The sequence below is a fragment of the Geotrypetes seraphini genome, chromosome 3 (genome assembly GCF_902459505.1).
Source record: "Geotrypetes seraphini chromosome 3, aGeoSer1.1, whole genome shotgun sequence".
In the NCBI taxonomy this organism is placed as follows: domain Eukaryota; kingdom Metazoa; phylum Chordata; class Amphibia; order Gymnophiona; family Dermophiidae; genus Geotrypetes; species Geotrypetes seraphini.
This window is the reverse complement of record NC_047086.1, coordinates 196,140,482-196,162,050: the sequence shown is the minus strand read 5'-3', so window position 1 is coordinate 196,162,050 and position 21,569 is coordinate 196,140,482. Positions and strand designations below refer to the sequence as shown.

General features: G+C 44.1%; 2 protein-coding genes across 2 annotated transcripts in view; one reads left to right on the top strand and one right to left on the bottom strand.

Annotated features, from left to right (window-relative positions):
• Positions 1-16,865, top strand: part of ZNF740 (zinc finger protein 740) — a 91,751-nt gene extending 74,886 nt beyond the window's left edge. Inside the window, exon 7 of the mRNA XM_033936229.1 lies at positions 16,427-16,865. Within this exon, the coding sequence (XP_033792120.1) occupies positions 16,427-16,477 (51 nt within the window). The 3' untranslated portion in view covers positions 16,478-16,865. The remainder of the gene's footprint in view (positions 1-16,426) is intronic.
• ITGB7 (integrin subunit beta 7) overlaps positions 1-21,569 on the bottom strand; it is a 130,720-nt gene that overhangs the window by 33,563 nt on the left and 75,588 nt on the right. The window contains exons 9-11 of the mRNA XM_033936223.1: positions 15,923-16,012; positions 11,483-11,620; positions 6,854-7,053 (exon numbers count right to left, since the gene is read on the bottom strand). Coding sequence (XP_033792114.1) covers positions 6,854-7,053; positions 11,483-11,620; positions 15,923-16,012 — 428 coding nt within the window. The remainder of the gene's footprint in view (positions 1-6,853; positions 7,054-11,482; positions 11,621-15,922; positions 16,013-21,569) is intronic.

Below are 21,569 nucleotides of genomic sequence, written 5' to 3'. Positions count from 1 at the left end.
CATGTGTCACTGTTTCTGTGGTGTTGCATTATATGCAGAGTCCAGCTTCTTGCTGGTTCAATTTAACCTTTGTCTTTGTATTTCTATTTTATCCCCCTTTTACAAAACTATGGAGTGTTTTTTTAGTGCCAGCCGTGGTGGTAACAGCTCTGATGCTCAGAACTCTATGAGCGTCAGAGCTGTTACCACCATGGCTAAAATCCATACTACAGTTTTGTAAAAGGGGGAGGGATTAGTTTGTGATGACATATTCCATACTAGGCAAAGGTTTTTTCTGTGTTCTGTGTGTTCGAAAGACATGGTTTTCTGTTAGGAATGACGGTGTAAAATTGATCTGTACTAGTCTGGCTTGTTTAGTTTTACAATGGGCGTATTGATGTTGTACTGCTCACTGCAGTATGTAAGATTCTGCCTTTTCCTAGGTACTTATTATGTGTGTCGTGTGGATTGTTACTAAAAATCATGTTTTTCGTACAGATGGGGGGAGGGCTGCCAAAAAATGATGGGCCCCGGGTGTCACATATGCTAGGTATGCCACTGGCACCCTCGGATGTATACCATCCAGCCCCATCGCTTTGTCTACCTGTATTTTAGGTAGCTCCTCATGAACACAACCCTCTGAAAATCAATCAGGGTCTATTACTCCTCCATTTCTATTCACGTATGTCTTCTGCGGTCCCGCTCCCGGCGCTTCAGCCATAAACACAGAACAGAAGTATTTATTAAGCAATTCGGCCTTTTCTTTATCAGTTTCTACATATTCCTCCCCTTCACCTTTGAGTCTCACAATGCCACTTTTGCACTTCTTCCTATCACTAATATATCTAAAAAATGTCTTGTCTCCCATTTTACTGCGTCAGCTATTTATTCTTCCATTTGCATCTTTGCTTTCCTGACTACACGACCAGCCTCTCTTAACTTTTCCAGATATTTTTGCCTGTCATTATTTCCGGTTCTTATATATTTGAATGTGTTGATAACAATTGAGTGGATGAGATTATAAGCACTGGATGTGTGGAAAGTAGCCAGGACTCTAATCTAGAATTGACCTCTCCCAGTTAGACACCAAGTTACAGAATAGCGGCTAAATGCATCCCGGACCAACTTTTGGTTTTGCACCTGTACCCCACCCCACCCCACCCCACCATGCCCCTGTTTCACCTGTCTTGCCTCCCTCCAGTTCCCTTTCCCATCCTATATACCCTATTAGCCCTCATCTACCCTCCACTGCATCACATCACCCTATCAGTCCCAACTCTATCCCTGCCTCTCCTTCTTTCCCTTTATTTCAAAGCCATTCTTTCTCTTACCCTATATCCAAAAGCCTCTTTCGCCATCTTTTTAACCCCATTTCCACCCTCACTTAACCTCTTCAGAGATTTATTCCTCACCATGCCTTTACCCAGTACCCTCATCCCTTTTCAATGCCTCTCCTCTCTCCACTCTTCTAGGTCATTTGCATTATGTCGCCACCTATCCCCACATCATCCCCTTTTCTTGACCCTCTTCTCATATCCCTCATTTCACACTCTTACTCATTCTCCCAACCCATCAATATACCCCCACTCATGTCAAATACTCACTATCCCCTTGAAATTCTCACTCCATATCTCCTATCCATAATTTCCTGTTTGTTCCCCAACATTCTCCCATTCAGTCACTAAGTCCCAGTCATTTATTGCTCTGTGCCCACCCCACCCTATCCCTTAGTTGTATCCATCTTCTAATCTGTCCTCCTTCTCCACCCCTTCGTCATCTTCTGCTGTATTCCCTTTCTTCCCCTCACCCACAGTTCCATCCAGTTTCTACTCCATTCCCCTTCCCCCACCCATACCCCTCAGCCTCATCCACCTTCTGTTCTGTTCCTTTTCTATCCCTTCCCCACCCCATACCCTCACACACCCCTATTTCCATCCACCTTCTGTCCTTTCCCCCTCGTCCTCTTCTGCTTTCTAGTATCTCCTATTTGACTTTTTATTTCCCCATGTTCACCATTATACCCTCTGAATCCCTTTCTGTCCTATCCTGTATTTCCCCTCCCGGGCATCACTCTTGCCTATTCCTCTCATGTTCAGTATCTGCCCTCTGTATCCCTATCTCTGGAAACTTCGATCCATTAGCATATTTTGATAGGCCAGTATGTAGAATCCTGGTACAATCCCTCATATTGGGTCAACTTGATTACTGTAACATAGCCTATCTAGCAATTTCCCATAAGAATATGCGACGATTACAATTAATGCAAAATGCAGCATTCAGACTGATTTTCGGGCTGAAGAAGTTTGATCATGTGACACCTTACTACCGACAGCTGCATTGGCTACCGATGGAGGCACGCGTAAAGTTTAAGTTCGCTTGTTTCTGCTTTAAAGTACTGTATGGACTAGCCCCCTAAATACATAACTGACCTTTTCTCCTTCTCAGCCAACAAACATAAGAGAAGTTCACATTCGATCTTCTTGCCCCCTCCAGTTAGAGGATATAAACTCAAAAGACACCATAAACACCTTTTCTCACATCAGGCAGTACTATGGGGTAAAGATCTAGAGCACAGTTCTTCAACCGCCCCGGTGTCGGTCCGCAGAAAATTTCTGCCGGTCAGCACAGGGCCGGCGAGATCAAGTCGGCAGTTAAATTTCCTGCCGACTGTGATTCCTGCTCATTAATGTTCCTCCCAGCCTCAGGCTCTCCACTATCCCCTATCCTTTTCAACATCTAAGTGTCCTCCCTAAAACTCCTCCACCTATCCCCCCTTGAAACAATTTACACTTATGCAGACGACATCCTCGTCCTCCTCGAGACCGATTCGAACCTCACCGACCTGTCTAAGAACATATCCTCTTGTATAATGAACCTACAATCCTGGGCCCACACTGTGCAAATGAAATTGAATGAGTCCAAAACAAGACTTCTTTGGCTCGGTCCAAAACTAGATCACTTACCCACCTCCATCCCACTACCCTCTGGCTCCTCTCTGCAGCTTGAGTTCTCGAGCAAGGTCTTGGGCATCATCATTGATTCCACATTGTCCTTCAATGACCACCTCCAATCTTTGGTAAAAAAAAATGCTTTTCCAGCCTTCACATACTGAGGAAAGTTAGATACTGCTTCCATCAAAAACATTTTACCCTCCTTGTCCAATCCATCATCCTCTCCAGATTGGACTATTGCAACTCTATCTACTTAAGCCTAACTAAGAAAAACCTCCACAGACTCCAACGGATTCAGAATGCGCGGCCAAGCTCAACTTTGCTAAAAGTAAATTTGACCATGTCTCCCCGCTCCTGGCCAAGCTCCACTGGCTTCCGATAATCGCCAGGGTCCACTATAAATGCACCTGTTTAACTTTCAAAATCCTATATGGTATCCTCCCTCCCTTTATCCCTCTTTCTTGGAATTCCTCAAACCCTAATACCACCAGATCCTCCCACAAATTAAAACTATCCTTCCCCTCGCTAAAAGGCATTTCCCACACAGGAAAGCTAGGGACCTCCCTCCACTTCAAAATCACTGAGCTCTGGAACAACCTTTCCTCCCCTCTTCGGAACTTGAGCTCTCTCCAAGTTTTCCACAAACATCTGAAAACCTGGCTTTTCTCAAAAATGTAAGTCTCCCTCCAACTTAGGAATCAAGGAAACTCTTATATCGGCATCCCAAGTCCTCTAAATTTTCTTCACACTTCTACCTCTAACCCTCTGTTGTAGTTCCTTCCTATTTCTCCTACTGTAAACCGCGTCGAGTTCTACGAACGTGGAGATGATGCGGTATACAAACCTAAGGATTAGATTAGATTAGATTAAGATAGGCTGACGACATCGGGGCCTTCCCTCTCTGAGTCTCGCCTGTTCGGTAACAGGAAGTTGAAACAAAATAGGCGGGACTCAGAGAGTGAAGGTCCCGACGTCAGCAGCCTGTCTTGATCGCCGCCCCTGCCGAGTTGCTGAAGAGGGCCGTGGAGAGAGCTGCAGATTCAGGTGCAGGTGGAGGGAGATGGTCAGCGTGTGCGAGCAAGATCCTGGGGAGCCTTCACAGTGACTGTCTCCCCTCCCACCAGCTCTCCTACTTGCCAGGGCAGTGATTTACCGGCAACTTCCTGCAGGCAAGTACTGAGAGCTGCTGGAAGGGGTGGAAGCCACTGTAGGAGGCAGGGAAGCTGCTGGATAAAGGGAGAGCTGTTACTGGACTTGGAGAGAGTTAGAAGGAGAGATGCTGCTGGGAGGGGAGGAGGGAAAGGGATGGGAAGAGAGTTAATGTTGGATAGAGGGAGGAAGGAAGGGAGAAGAAGGAGAGATGCTGCTGGGAGGGGAGGAGGGAAAGGGATGGGAAGAGAGTTAATGTTGGATAGAGGGAGGAGGGAAGGGAGAAGGAAAAAAAGGAAGGAGGGAAGGGAGAAAGAAAAAAGGAAGGAAACATCTGGCAGGGAGATTACAGAAGGGGAAGGGGGTCAGGGTGGAATGGAGAGATCAGATGGAGGGAAAGGGGAGAGAGAGGAATGAGAAAGTAGAGAGACATTGATGCTGGAAAGGGGGTCAGCAGAGAAATGAGAGAGATAAAGATGCTAGATCTGGTGTAGGAGAGATAAAAATGAAGAAGGCAGTGAAGCTGGAATGAATGATGTAAAAAGGAGAGAGGAGGAACAGGCTGGATGGACATGGAAGAGGGGCATAGAAAGAAGTCAGATACATATGGAAGGGGGAGAGGGCAGACATTGGATGGAACGGGCAGATGCTGGAAGGAAAAGAATGAAAAGAAGATGAAAGCAGAAACCAGAGCCAACAAAAGGTAGAAAAAAATAATTTTAGTTCTATTTTGTCATTAGAATATATCAGATTTGAAATATATATCCTGCTAGAGACATAACTGGGGACTGCAGTATTCTGTTAGCATGATATTTCTATGTAGCATTCTATAATAACTTGGCTTGTTCAGTTTTCTTGATAGTAGAGGGGATATATGTGAAGGGGAGGGGAGACAGGGGTTTTGCTGGTCCGTGCTCTGTATATTTGTATTTATAAAATCACAATTGTTCAGAATATTGTTTCTTTTTATACTTTAATAAAATACGTTCAATATAAAATCATAATTTCAGCTTGTGCAGATGGGATCAGATGGTTTGCGGGGACCGAGCTTGCGGAGATGGGGCGTAAACGGGGTTTTTAAATTTTAGTCCTAGTAGTTTGCCGGTCCACAAAATAATTCTTTTATTTCTGCCGATCCACGGGTGTAAAAAGGTTGAAGAACACTGATCTAGAGCAATTACTTACGCCTACTACTTATGGGGAATTCAATAAATGCCTAAAAACACATCTGTTCCTGAAATATCTAGGCAGCTGACCCATACAACTCTTTCTCCTCAATAACTGATCCCTTGAGCCGTTAATCACTAGCTTCCACCCTGTTAAGTTCAATCTATTTGTACCTTCTTTAATATTTGTAAACCGCATAGAACTTCACGGTCCTGCAGTATATAAACTGTTGTTATTATTATTATCCATTCCTCTGTCTCCATGTTCTGCCCCTCGTCCAGCTTCTCTTCCTTCTTTCCCCTTTCTCCTGTATCCCCAACCCAAGACCAATATTTTTCTCTTCTTTCCCTCCCTGGATCCACCATCTTAAGCAATCTCCCCCTCATCCCAGTATCTGCCTCTCCCTCTTCATCCTCTATTCCCCAAAAGCTCCCCCCATGGTAGCGTCTTTTCCTATCCCCTCCCCCCCAGCCATGAGTTAATCTCTCTCCCTCCTTCAAATCCCCCTCCTGTGGGTGTTTTCTTTCTCCTTCCAAACCTCCCCTTTCCTGCGGGTGCTTTCTTCCAACCCCCTCCCCTCAGTGGGTTCTGGTATTGCAACCTCTCTCTCTCTCTCTCTCTCCATTCCCCTCCTTTCCCCCCCCCCCCTCCGGAGACAGGCATGGCTTTTCCCCATCTGCCCCCTCCGTGCTGCAGTTCTGTAATCTTCAGGCCATCAGCAGTGTCAGCGAGGTGAGCCTGTTGCCTTCAGACTGTCCCAGAAGCCTTCTCTCTGCTATGACTTCCTGTTTCTGCATAGGCAGGATGCCACAGAAAGAAGACTTTCGTGGCAGGTCAAAGGCAGCAGGCTCTCCTCGCTGATGCTACCAACAGCCTGAATATTGAAGAACTGCAGTGGGAAGGGGGTAGATATGGGATAGCCATACCTGACTTTGGGAGGGGGCGCTGGAGAGAGAAAAAGGCCAAGTTTTAACATATGGGATGGTAACATCATGGGCTTGGGCATTTGGCGTCCTTTAGCATCAGCCAGAGCTTTACTTGATCCATAGGTTAAGCCGGCCCTGAAATGCACTTACATGTGAACCTGCCGTGTCACTCCTACTTTGATGCACGACTGCCATTGTAGCACAGAAGTTATGCGCTGAATTGGCACCTAACTTTGGCCTACTATATAGAAAGAGGGGGTATATGTTTATGTTTATTACTGTTTTCATTGCTTCTATATATTTTTGTACCATGGGGACAGCTCATTAAATGGGTATTATTACACTAATCCCCGACTGCCTCCTTGAGTTATTTTTCTAATGCGGGTCACATGTGCCTGTTTAGAGACTATACCATAAGTATACAGCCAGATACAGGGATCCTTTATCATTGTTCCGTGTGCATGGGGAAAGACTAGTGGAAGACTTTTAAATATTTTAACAACAGACACCAACATATAACGTGAATTTCAAAACTAAGTGCAAAATAAAGCTGAAACTGGACAGAAGGTGAGAGCTTGCTGCTTGCCTTATGGCCTTTTAAAACCCTTAGAAAGCACATGGCTGTTCTCACTCTTAAGTGCTAGCAGTGGGAGTTGAGACTGGAAGGGAAATTTACTGCACCTGCACACTCCACAGCTAAAGCTTCCATTGCCGCCACTGCAGTATTCAGAGTTCTGCTCGTCATCTCCACAGGTGCAGTCGCACACCATTTCCACCTCCACAAAGAGTTCCTCGTTAAAGCCCAGGGCCTTGATCTTAAAGCCATGTAACTGCTGCTGGCATAGCTGCTTTGGAGCTTCCACAGACACAGTGAAATTTATCTGGAGGAGGGAACGGTCAAAATCAGGTGAAAGCAAAATTACATTTTTCCTCCCCTGGAAATTTTCAGCTACCATATTCTTTGTTGTGCTTTCAAACATTTTTAGTCTCTGCTCCTTTTTTTTTTCTTTTCACCATATAGTTTCTTCCTCTTTGTTACAGGCTGTAGCTCAGTCAGAACAGGTTTCTATGAATCTTCATTCATAACTAATCAGGAGGATGAATTACCTTTAATTTTTTAATAATTCTCTGCATTAATAAATAGAATACATCACAACAGTTCAGCATACAAATTGAATGTAAACAATTGAAAAGCCCTCCACCACTCCAGGGCCCTTTTTTTTTTAAGTTCATGAAAAAATTTTTATTAGCTTTTCAACAACAAAACATGTAAATACAAAGGCATCCATGGAGAGTATTAAATACAGAATTAGGCAAGGCATTTATGAGATCCCGTGTGGATTTCATTAAGTCAGCTCATCAAAGCAGCCACACTGTGTAGAGCCACAGGTCAGGCATGCTTCTATCCCTCCCTTGCTCTTTCTGTAGTAAGTTTATTACAGCCAATCCGTGTCTGTCGATTGTGTCAGATAAATGATGTCACTACTCTCCTATAAACTCTCATATTTGTGTGTAATTCAAAGAGGCATCATTTGTAAGGAGCAATCCCGTCTTGACCAAAGCCACCCACCCAAAAAAGGAAATGGGCAGATTTCTCCACTTGGCACGCAGGACCTTAGTAGATTCAATTTTGTCCTTAACATTCTTCAGATACACAATTTTAGCATCTACAGTAAGTGTAAATACACACCTAAATATCATAAAGCGCTCTTGGTCCACGCTAAAAGGAAGGAAGGAAGGAACCCACCTACATTCACAATTAGGGAAAGCAATTGGGACTTGTATACCACCTTTTTGTAGTTACAACCACACTCAAATCGGTTTACATTTATACATTTTGTATACGGGATAATGGAGGATTAAATGACTTGCCCAAGATCACAAGGAGCAGCCCTGGGATTTGATCCCACAATCTCTGGGTACAGAGGGAGCAGCTCTAGCATTGACACTGCCATGGCCTCTGATTTCTCAGAATTGATTTTCAGTACCCAAAAAAGAGCCAAATTGTTGAAAGAGGTGTACTGAAAAAGTTCCAAGTATCTAGCAAGATCCCAATGGCCTATAGACTTTTGTTTTAGGAAATTATCCAAACCTTTTCTAAACCCTGCTAAGCTAACTGATTTCACCACATTCATTGGCAACAAATTCCAGAGTTTAATTACACGTTGTGCGAATAAATATTTTCTCTGGTTTGTTTTAAATATACTACTTAGTAGCTTTGTCAAATACCCCTAGTCCTAGTATTTTTGGAAAGAGTAAACAAGTGATTCACATCTACTCTTTCCACTCCACTCAGTAATTTATAGACCTCTATCATATCACCCCTGAGCCATCTCTTCTTCAAGCTGAAGAGCCCTAGCCACGATAGCCTTTCTTCATAAGAAAGTCGTTCCATCTCTTATCATTTTTGTCACCCTTCTCTGTACCTTTTCTAATTCCGCTATATCTTTTTTGGCTATCTTTAAACTATCATGCATAATGTTTCATATACTATATGCTAATTCTGCTGAGCCCCTTCTCCCAAAGAAGTTAAATATAAGCACATATTTAACATGCTATTCACCTACCTTGCACAAAAACCTGGAACGACTTCCCAACAACCATCAAGACTGGACCCAACTACCTCAGATTTTGGAAGAAAAAAAAAGCTACTCTGAGACAACAAACACCATTGACAAACCTCATATCTCATGACTTTCTAATTTCCTCAGAAGTCTTTCTTGAGGTCCTTTGTCAAATGACTTTTGAAAATCCAAATACACAATATCAACTGGTTCACCTTTATCCACATGTTCATTTACCCCTTCAAAAAAATGCAGTAGATTGCTGAGGCAAGATTTACCTTGACTAAATCCATGCTGGCTTTCTCTCATTTATCCATGCTTACATATATATTCTGTCATTTTGTTCTTTATAATAGTCTCTACCATTTTGCCCAGCACCGACATCAGATTCACCAGTCTATAATTTCCCGGATCACCTCTGGAACCCTTTTTAAAACCTGGTGTCACATTGGCCCCCCTCCAGTCTTCTAGTACTTTGCTGGATTTTAAAGAAAGTTTACAAATTACTAACAATAGCTCTGCAAGTTCATTTTTCATTGATCTGCACACCTCCAGCCACTAGGATATGAAGTAAGGTTGAAATTAAACTTATCAGTTCCAGGAAAAAGTGCAAAGAAACTAGGGCTAAGAGGGGAGAGAGGCTGCCATCATGTGACCCCCTGGAATTACCTTTATTTTTATATTCCCTTCCCATCCTGTTCCAACCATTGCAGTCACAAGCATCCACATGGGACTTCAAGCCCACAGGTCCTGCTGGGACCTGGCTAATGTAGATTCCCAAGTCTAGCCACTAGGGGGTAAATATTCAGCTGACAACAATCAGCATTTTTTGGGCCACTGCTAACATTATTCCTGGATATTCAATGCCGGGCTATGTCTGGGCACTGGTATTCAAAATCCGGGTTTGTGTGACCAGCTGTCCCTTTTGTGGTTAAGCGTGATATTCAACACTTACTAGTAACTGCCTAAGTGAAACCAGATAAAGATAGGACTGAGTTTTCTGCAGTCTGATTTGTCCAGTTAACTTATACCCCTCCCCCACAACCCTTTTTACAAAGCTGCGCTAACGGCTGCTGAATTGCAACAGCACCAAAGCCCATTAATTTCCAATGGGCTTCAGTGCGATTACCGTGATCCACCGCGGCAATTGGCTTAGTAAAAGAGAGCCTTAGGCAGTTAAGTACTGAATATAAGCATTTCACTGCATAATTGTCAATTCCACCCCAAGAATACCCACATAGCCAGCTACAGCTTTATAGCTATGGTTCATTTTATTTAATATACCACTCTCCCTTAGGTAATAGCAGAGCGTTTTACAGTAAAAAAAAAAAAAAAAAAAATCATAAAAGATAAAAAAGGAACTACAAATCACAGAAAAAGTAATTACATAAAACAAACAAAAATAAAACCCTCAGTTTAGTAGACCCTTGCGACACCCGGTACACCCAGCTCGAATGAAAAATTACTTTCCGAAGAGATAGGTCTTCAGGAGTGATCTGAACTTCAAATAGGTGGGTTCAAGAGGGACAGAACTGGGGAGAGAATTCCAAAGAGCAGGTGAGACATAGGGAAAAGCTTTATTCCTAGATACTTCATAATGGGCTGATTGAACTGGCGGAACATAAAGAATGTAAAATTTTAGTGGTTGCTACTGATATTCAGTCCCACTAATCTCTTACTCAGCAACACTAACTGGTTAAGTGCCACTAAATATCTCTGGATAGCCCTACACAGGCAATTTACTCTGATTCGCTTTTTCAAGATATCCTGAGTGACTGTGTATAGATGCTTAAGTGTTCTTATGTTTTTATTACATTTTTTTGTGTTTTGTTGTTATTGAATGTTTGTCTTTCAATTGTTTTGTATGTTTTTACTGTTCCTCACCTAGATTTGTAGATGAGTTACAAATAATTTTAAATAAATTAATAAATTAAAATTTAACCAGCCATAAGCCTCTTTTGCCCAGTTAAATTACTTTGAATATCAACCCCATGATATCCTCACTGAGAGGTGGCTGGAATTACTCCCCCCCCCCTTCCAGGGGATATGAATGCCACTTCTGGAGGAGCCTCAGCTCCAGCTCTCCTGGGGAGCAGAAGACCCGAGCCAGGAATGGAACAGATAATGCTTTCCATGCAGCCACATGGCCAGCCTAACCCCTGTTTTTTTCATCTTTGTGAAATCAAAGTGCCAGTTTATAACACCAGCACTCTGCATTTTGCAGGAATCTCTTCTAGTTTCAGCCCCAGCAATTTGATACGTTTAATATTTTTAAACCCTGTATTTGGCATCTTGCTCACATCTCTGTCATTGCCAGACCCTGAGAAGCTGTCCATTGAGCACATAGGTGTTGGAACAGGGGGAGCCACAGTTACCATGGCACGCCCAAATTTTGCTTCCTTCCTTCCCCTATGAGGTGTTTTTCTCATTTCTCCCCACCTGGGACAGCAATGGTACAGTTAGTACAAGAGGTGAGGGAGGTAAGAAAATAAAACATCTTGCATGGGAGGGGGAAAGAAGGAGAGATTTCTAGAGAACCTGGGGTGGGAGAGAGGTAGGGAAGGAGCCACATTCTGGATGCCATGCGTAGATGGACTATGGGCAGGCAGAGATGAGAAGAGGAAATGCTGTGGTTAGGCGTTGAGCTTGGGCGCCCCAAAACAAAAAAGCATTTTGCTGCCTCTAATTGGCACATCCAGTGTGCTGGTGGAAAGAAGATTTATTAGAGAAGACAACAGGGACTCACCATTTCCTTGATCTTTACATTGGAGCATTCGCCTCGTGTCATGTTGACTATTTTAGTGGTGCCACAGTGTGAATCATACCAGATCTGGATTTCTGGTGGAACCTGCAGATGCTCCAGGTTAATGGTGGATGACAAGTTCTAAAGGCCGAAAAACAAAGTTGGGAGAGACTGTACAGGAATGCATTATATATTTTAAAAAAAAAAAGACGTTTACTGTATAAGTGCAATGAATCTTACTGAAAAATTTATAGGGAGGGGATAGCAAGACAGAATCTGTTTTAGACAGACAGCTATCAGCCTGCAAAGGGTGTGGGATCTCTATAAATCAAGGCGCATAGGGACTCATAATCAAACTTAAACACATCTAAAAACCCGCCCAAGTCGGTACTTAGACAATCTAAAAGACAGGTCTTCCATGTGCCGATAATTGAAACGGCTTTCTAGACATATCCAGGGACATTTTAAGCCTCTGAATCCCACTGTGCACTGTGACAAACCCAGTGCTGTCTTTGCCCCAAGGAAAAGAAGCAAAAACATCCATTCCCTGATCAGAAGAGCTAACCAAATTAATGGTAGAAATCATGAGTCAGCTGACTATTCTTTTGACAGTGAATCTGAGCAGGATAGAGACTGGTCTACTAGTAACAGGCAGAGGAGCTCATCACAAAGTAAATACATTGCAAAGCCAGCAAGGTTTGCTGTCTGTAGGGAAAAGCCTGTCACCTTAAGACAGCCTCTGTGTAGGCAACACAAGGAGAGCCGTGCTCTGCAACACAGAGAGCCAAGCCCCATCCCCCTTCCCAGGTACAGGGGGAGTGGCTTTGACAGACATAAAGAGCAAGGAATGGAGGCAGGAAGATGAAGGGTGGAGTTTTTCACCTGAGCTATGGCTAGGCAAGGAGGTGGAAATGACAGAGGAAGAACCATCCCTGCCTTAAGTCATTGAGAGTCCAGAAACCTGTGAGGAGATGAATACACTTCTCCCTCCCCATTCGCGATTTCCACACTCGCAGTTTCACAAATTCACAATTTTTTTTTGGGGGGGGGGAACCCATATTTTATCACGTTCCCACCTTTCTCCAGCCTTCCTCCCAGCATCCCGACCTTACCTGGTGGTCTAGCAGGCTTTCGGAGTAGGAGCAATCTTCCTACGCTCCTGCCCCTTGTAGATCGCCAACAGGAAATGGCTGCCGTGAGCTCCCGCCGTAGTCTCGAGAGACTACGGGAACTCACAGCAGTCTAATAATAGCCCTGCAGCTGATAAGGGGATGCGCCAGTTCAAAATGCTGGCAACATATTTAGTAATCTTTCTCCAAAAGATCTTAATTTTGGGGCATGTCCAAAAAGTGGGTCCCCAAATTGCATTTCTGGCAACTACAAGAATCACTATAACCCGATTTATGCAACCGTTCTCTAGTAAAATACACCCTATGCAAAACTTGAAATTGACATTCCCTAAGATCTGTATTAACTGAAATTTCTGGTATACAACTAATCAACTTTGGGAAATCCAGGGAAGTTATCGAGATACCAACTTCTACACTCCAACAAGTACGTAAATTGTCATGGTCTACCCTAGGGACTAAACTTTGAAGAGATTTATACAAACCCGACACCCGAAAGCCATCTTCTAAGAAGGGTTCCACAAATTCCCTAAGTTTTATCTCAATGGGAAACAACATAACCAGTTTATCCAAAGAGCGAACATAATGTTGCAGTTTCTTATAGGCCAAAAAAATCACCCAGTTGGAAATGGTAAGTTTGACGAAAATAACCCCAGGAAAACAGAGTACCATCACCTGAAGAACCTGGGAGAGCATCCGGACTCCTGCGAAAGACAATCTGCGAAAACTAGCGTTCTCAGTCCCCGGCAAAAAATTGTATATTACCCAGGATGGGTAAAACACCAGTGAACCTTATTAATCTTATGTAAGCCACAATGATTCCCAGTTGACATTTGTGGGGGTCTTCAGGACAAGTTTGAGAACCATTGCTGGTGGTGCCAACTCCTGGTATATTATAAGACCTACAGCCCTGATTTTAATGAGTAGAATCAGGGACTACAAATAGCGCACTGCACTGGGATATAAGTTACATTATTGTCCCATAACTGAGTAACTTGGCAGCTTTTTTTGTCCTATTGACAGGTGAATCTTCTCATTAGCCCCAGGCCTACAGCAGAAAGGAACAGGTTTTCCTCCAGGATCTGCCTGTAGTACGCTTGCATTATCCATTTTCCCCTTAGCCTTTACTAGGGTTGCCAGATTTCCTCTTAAAAAAAAAAAAAAATTGGGACATCTGGCATTGCTTCATTCTGCTCACAGCCCAGCCCCCCCCCCAACCCCACCCTATTCCTTCTCCAGCTCTTGCCCATTCCACCCCAGTCCCACCCACAGCCGAACCTCCTGTCTCCTTCCCTGAGGTCTAGAGGCCCTCTGCACATTCATGGATGTCAACACAATGACATAATGTGCATGCGTATGATGTCATCGCGTCGACATCTGCGCTTGCACAAAGGGTCTCCAGAAGTGGCTCTGTGTTTGGGGCCTTCCAAAACCCAGACAAACTGGCGGGTTTCGGAAATCCCTCCGAGCATTTGAACAGTTCTCTAAATAGAGGACATGGTCCGGGTTTTCCCAGTCGCCTGGTAACCCTAGCCTTTACAAACCTCCTGTCCCCAGTGCTGCAGAGCATCCCTACAACATAATGCTGTCACCATCTTGCTTTATTGAAGGGATGGTGATAGCAATCTGATGTATTTTGTTTGTTGTAAACCACACACAGCATTGAGAACATAAAGTTCCACTTTGGTCTCATCAGACCACATTTTCCTACCCGTGTGCAGCACTCTGCAAGCATTTCTTTGCAAGCACTAAGCAGCACATCGTACCGCTGGAATCTATTTGGACTGCTCTTGAAACCCTTTACAAAGTTTGTTCATCTTTCATAAGAACATAAGCAGTGCCTCCGCCGGGTCAGACCATAGGTCCATCCTGCCCGGCAGTCCGCTCCCGCGGCGGCCCAAACAGGTCACGACCTGTCTGAATCACCAGAAGGGGCTCCCACCTTGGTTTCTCATTGAAGTCCTATCTTCCCTTTCGTTTCAGTTTCCTTAAATAATGCAGTACAAGTAAGAGAGTTAAAGAAACAACTTGAAACTGTTTCAGCTAAAAATACGCAGCTGGAGTTTGTGCTGACCAAACTTCAGTAAAGACAAATGTCAGAAAGTTCTGCTTCACACAGCGAGTGGTGAACGCCTGGAACTCTCTCCCGAAAGAGATGGTGGAGGAAACTACCATTCTAGGATTTAAGGGAAAATTGGACGCACATCTTCTTGCAGGACACATTGAGGGATACGAGTGACTAATGTATGCGTCAGGGTACGCCTGGCTGAGCCTCCGCGTGTGCGGATCACCGGACTGGATGGACCCCAGGTCTGATCCGGTGCAGGCATTTCTTATGTTCTTATGTCAATCCCGGGTGATAGATTATTGTTGCATCAAAAAAATAGAAAATCTAGAACATTCTGCAAGGAATTTAAATTTAAGAATTCTTAGTTTTCTTTACTCCAAGCTCCTTGATAGCTTTTGAATCTTTCCATGTGGATTTTTGAGTCATGGATATCTTTAACCCCCCCCCCCCCCCCTTTTTATGAAGCCGCATGAGGCTTTTTTATTGCTGGCCGTGGTAGTAAAAACTCTGAAGCTCATAGAATTCCTATGAGTGTTGGAGCTAATATCACCAAGGCCAGTGATAAAAAAGCCTCATGCGGCTTTATAAAAGGGGACCTTAATTTTTCTTTTGAATTTTTTCTCTTTTTTTAATGTCTGTTTCTAGACTTACTTTTAAAAAGTTGTTATGATGTTGCATAATTTAAAATAAAAATGTATGTATATGTATTACAGAGAGAGGGGGCATGCAGACTAGTAAATTTTCAAAAACACTAATTTAGGGGCAAAACTCTCAAAGTTAAGAGTATAAATCCAGGGGCAGACTGACCATATAGGCAATCAGACAGTACCCGAGGGTCAGAGCAGTTTGGGGGGGGGGGAGGTGGGAGGGAGCCTAGCACTTCCCACCAGCTGTCTGCTGCTGAGCTCGGGGCCCGCTCTCTACTCATTCCACCTCCTTCTAACGTAACTTCCGACTTCTGCAAAGGCAGGACGCAGCAGAGAGCAGGCTGCAAGTTCGGTGGCATACAGCTGAAGGGAATCGCTGCTGCTGCCATTCTGCTATAGAAACAGGTATTGGAAGGCCCAGAAGCCTTATTGCCTGAAGGCCCAGAACTCTATCTACCCCTGCATAAATTCTTTGAATATTGTGCCCATTTCATTTCTAAACCATATTCCTTGTGCTTCTCATTTGATCTCTTCCATCCCCTAGCCTCGCTTTAGAACTGTCTGATTTAAACATTTTATCCCTGGTAGAGATTGTACTTACATTATATGCTTCTGAGATCAGATGGACAACATTGCTGGAATCATCTTTCAGTTCTCCAACCACAGACTTGGGGATTAGTTCACTGAGTTCCTAAGAAGCACAAATTAAAACAAACAATGAATTTTATTGAACGATTATGAATTCAGATTTGAAAGCAGGATTTACCAAGAGAACTTTTAGGTGTTAACAGTAAAAAAAATTTAGCACTTACAAAAATAAGCACTTAAAACCACAATATGGACAGATACTATACAAATTTCCACTGACACAGCTCTGCCAATGCACCTTGGCCCTCATCTGGAGCACCCCCTACTATTCCAGTAATGAGTACCCATAACAAATGGCTAGAAATATGAAAAAGGGAGACAAAAAAATTTTCATGTATATTAGTGAAAGAAGGAAGGCGAAAAAGGAATTGCGAGACTGAAAGAAGCTATGAACTGCTATGTGGAGAGTGATGAGGAAAAAGCAAAACATGCTAAACAAATACTTCTGTGTTCATAGAAGAAAATCCTGGAGAAGGACTTCAATTTACTGGGAAAGTTACACGTGTGACTGGAGTGGATATCGCGCCATTCATGGAAGAAAGTGTTTATGAACAAACTAAAGGTGGACAAAGCCATGGGACCGGACGGGATCCATCCCGAATATTGAGGGAGCTGAGAGAGGTTCTGGTGAGCTTCAATGGAAACTCCAGTAGTTGGAAACTAAGATCAGTACCAGGAAGACTTCTAAGGTCTATGGCCCAGAAATAACCAAGATAAAAGACATTTTAATTTAATCATGAAACTATATAGCACGTAATTATAGACCTGATGGACCATTTGGGCCTTTATTTGCTGTTGTTTACTGTTTTACTATGTTAGATTCATATACATCAGGAGTGCCCAAATGGTCGATCGCGATCGACCAGTAGATCGCAAAGGCAACACGAGTCGATCATGTTGCCTTTGCGATCTTGTACAAGTGCCGGACCCACAAGACCTCACCTTCAACATCAATTCTGATGTCGGAGAGGAAGTTCTGGGCCAGCCAATCACTGCCTGGCCTGGAACTTCCTCTCCGATGTCTGAATTGACGTTGGAGGTGAAGTCTTATGGGTCCGGTGCTTGTACGCGCCTGGCCTGGCTCAGGGAAGCAGAGAGAAATTGGTGTGTTGGCTTAAGGGGGAGGGGGGGGCGGCAGGGAGAGAAAAAAGAATTGGGGAAGTGGAGAAATCAGTGCGATGGCTTGGGGGAGAGAGACAGAAAGGCAGGCAGGGGGAGAGAGAAAGAAAGACAGACTGGCAGGGGGAAAGAGAAAGACAGAAATAAAGAGGGGGGCAGGGGGATAGAGAAAGAAAGACAAACAGAAAGAAAAGGGGAGGGGGCAGAAAGAAAGAAATATTGGATTTACAGAAGAAGGAAGTGCAACTAGAGACTCATGAAATCACCAGACAAAAAGGTAGGAAAAATGATTTTATTTTCAATTTAGTGATCAAAATGTGTCTGCTTTGAGAATTTATATCTGCTCTCTACATTTTGCACTATGGCCCTCTTTTACTAAACCGCGACAGTGGTTTTTAGCATCGGGAGCTGTGAGGGGCATTCAGCACAGCTCCCTGTGCTAAAAACTGCTATCACAGTTTAGTAAAAGGGGAGGGGTTATATTTGTCTATTTTTGTGTAGTTGTTACTGAGGTGACATTGCATATTTTAAAGTCATCTGCCTTGACCTCTGATAAAACCCCCAAATACAAATGATAATTTCTCTGCGTACAGTGTGCTTTCTGGTTTTTAAAATTTTATTGTTGGTAGATCATTTCAGTGGCGTACCAAGGGGGGTGGTCCGCCCCAGGAGCAGCCTTAGGGGGGATGCACAGCTGGACAGGTCCGGAAAATTCCTGGGCTGCGACGGCACTCAGCAGCATCGGCGCCCCCCCTGCCCCGCAACAGCACTCAAGTTCGGCCTCCTTCTCCCGGCATCAGCAGAACTTCAGATCGGCAACAGGTCTCAGTCAAAAGCTTCCCCTAACTCAGCTTCCTGTTTCCGCCCAGGGCTGTTCAGTCAGGGGAAGTTTTTTACTGAGCACCTGTTGCCGATCTGAAGTTCTGCTGATGCCGGGAGAAGGAGGCCAAACTTGAGTGCTGTCGTGGGGCAGGGGGGGCGCCGATGCCGCTGAGTGCCGTCACGGAGGAGGGGCGCTGATGCCCTGAGTGCCGTCGCAGTCAAGGAATTTTCTGGACCTGTCCGGCTGTGCACTCCCCTAAGGCTGCACCCGGGGTGGACCGCCCCCGCCTCACCCCTTCCTTGGTACGCCACTGGATCATTTTGACTTGGTCATTTTAAAAGTAGCTCGCAAGCCAGAAAAGTGTGGGCACCCCTGATATACATACTCTCTTGCTTTCTCTTTCATACACAGCTCTGCCAGTGATCTGGAGCACCCTTTGCTTTTCTAATACTGAGACACACACACATACATACATATATAGAGAGAGATAGAGATAGATAAATATAGATGAAGTTACTGGTAAATACTTTTAAAACCAACAGGAGGAAATATTTTTTCACTCAGAGAATAGTTAAGCTCTGGAATGCTTTGCTAGAGGTTGTGGTAAAGGCACATAGTGTAGCTGGTTTTAAGAAAGGTGTGGACAAATTCCTGAAGGAAAAATCCATAGTCTGTTATTGAGAAAGACATGGGGGAAGCTATTGCTTGTCCTGGATTGGTAGCATGGAATATTGCTTCTCTTGGGGTTTTGGCCAGGTACTAGTGTCCTGGATTGGCCACTGTGAGAAGAGGCTACTGGGTTTGATGGGCCATTGGTCTGACCCAGTAAGGCTATTCTTATGTTCTTATGTTAATCCCCGACAGTACAATTCTGTTCTGCTCTGTAACAAAGATTATCAATAACAATATAACATTCAAACAGCTGCTATAAAAACAAATACAAAAATGTGTGCAACCAGCACTAAGTTTGCTCGCATGCCCCGCTATCTAGCAGAGACTTGAAGCAGACTATACACTGTCTGAAGCGTTCTCATTCTTTTCTTTTTTTTATTCAGCTCTTCTGAAAAGCAGAGATTTCTCCAGCACTAGATTGATTCCAAGGCAAAAGACAGGCGAAGCCCACATACAGGGAGAGGCTTCAGGACCACTAGACATATCTACAAGAAAGAAGACTATCGAGGTAAGAACCTAATCCTTCTTTCTAGTGCATTTGTCTAGTGGTCCTGAACCATAGGGACATGCCAAAACAGTCCCGAGAATCTAAGGAGGTCCTGAAAGCGGCATCTTTCCTGGCTGCTACTTCCACCCTGTAGAACCTGGTGGATGGTAGCTGTTCTACAGATCTCATGTAAGACAGCCCTAGTCTCTGGTGGAATGAACTTTCAATGCGATCAGTGGCTGCTTACCACAGCCCACATACGCAGAGGAAATAGCCATCTTGATCCATCTGGAAATTGAGGCTTTAGACTCCAGCCTCCCTTTCTTTGCATGATTGGTCAGGATAAAGATATTATCCGATACACAAAACTCATTGGTAACTTCGAGGTATCAGAGGAGAGCACACATGACATCCAGCAAATGCAACACCCTTTCCTTTTACTTTGAACCTATAGGAGAGAAAGCAGGCAGACAGATTTCCTGATTAATGTGGAAGGCCGAGACAACCTTTGGTAAGAAGGACGGAACCATGCGTAAGGAGATCCCTGCTTCTCTAATCTTGAGGAATGGCAGGAAAGAGCTTGCAAATCTGAGACTCGTTTTGCTGATGTAATCACCACCATGAGTACTGTCTTGATGGAGATCTGCCAAGACCTTGCAATATAGTGTTAAGATTCCAAGAAGGGAAAGGGGGAGGGGGCAAAGCGGAGGGTGCAACCAAAGACCACCTTTAATGAACTGGGTAACATCTGAGTGAGAGACTAGAGAACCTCTGTCCTCCCACGCTTAGAAACAGAAAAGGCTTGCTAACTGCACTTTCACTGAACTGAATGACAGGCCCTTCTGAAGTCCCTCTTGCAAAAGATCCAAGATAACCAAAATTGGGGCTCGGATAGGTTCTGCACCTTCCACAGTGCACCAGCACTGAAAGGACTTCCAGGCCTTAGCATAGGCTGCTACCAGCAGGCTGGCTAGCTAGGTTTCCCCAAGGGGCTAATCCTGCTAGCTGCAGACTTCTGTAGCGTGAGTCTGCATCTTCTTCCAGATAGAGGTCTCAACAACTGGAAACCTCTGGGTACCAAGCCTCCAAAAGACACTAAGAAAAATACCCCAAAATAATAAAACTGCAGAACAGATCAGAAACCCTTCTGAGCAACTTGCTTGCAGAAAACAAACTGATGGGGCAAGAGCAGCTCCCTGGGAAGAAGGTGAAGTTGAAAACATAATTGACAGTTTTCTGCAAGCAACTTGTGGGTTCAGAAAAAGGACCATCTAAATGTTGATGCCTAAATTACTACTACATTTCTATAGCACTGAAAGGCGTTCTCAGTGCTATAGATCTTACAATCTAATTTGGCTATCTTATGGTGAGTGGAAGTTAGAATCAGTCTTGAAAAAGTGGGCTTTTAGCTTGGATTTGAATACTGCTAAAGACGGAGCCTGACATAATGACTCAAGCAGTCTGTTCTAGGCATACGGTGCAGCAAGGTAGAAGAGACAGAGTCTGTATTTGGCAGTGGAGGAGAAGGGTAAGGATAGGAGAGACTTGCCTGATGAAGGGAGTTCACAGGGAGGAGCATGGGGGGAGATAAGTGAGGAGAGATATTGAGGGGCACTTGTAAGTCAGTAAGAGGAATTTGAACTGTATTCAGAAATAAATGGGAAGCCAATGAAGTGAGGAGATGGAACATAAGTTGTGCAACAGAATTTTGAATGGATTGAAGGGGACAGAAATGGTTGAGTGGAAGACCCGAGAGAAGCAAGTTGCAGTAATCTAAGTGAGAGATTTTGAATGGATTGAAGGGGACAGAAATGGTTGAGTGGAAGACCCGAGAGAAGCAAGTCACAGTAATCTAAGTGAGAGGTGTTGAGAGTGTGGATAAGGGTTTTTGTAGTGTATTCAGAAAGGAAAGGTCAGATTTTGGCAATATTATAGAGGAAGAAGCAATGGGCTGTAGCAGTTTGTTGAATCTGAGCGGAGAAGGAAAGAGAGGAGTCAAAGATAGCCTCGAGGTTGCGAGCTGACAAGACAGGGAGGAGGAGAGTGTTGTCCACAGAAATAGAGAATGGAGGGAGGGGGAGGGGGTTTAGGTGGAAAGATAAGGAGCTCGGTCTTTGCCATATTCCGTTTTAGATGGCAGTGAGACATCCCGGTGGCAATGTTGAACAGGAGGCTGAAACTTGGGCTTGGATTCCTGTAGGTGTGGAGAAGTAGATCTAGGAGTCATAAACATAGAGGTGATACTGGAAACCATGGGAGGAGATTAGTGCACCGAGGGAGTGGGTACAGATGGAGAAAAGGAGAGGTTCCAAGACAGAGCCTTGGGGTACACTGATTGATGTGGGATAGTAGTAGAGGAGGATCCACTATTAAATACACTGAAAGTACAATGGGAGAGATAGGAAGAAAACCATAAGAGAACATAATACTGGAATTCCAGTGAGGACAGCGTATTGAGGAGTAAGCAGAGTCAAAAGCAGCAGGTAGATCAAGAAGAAT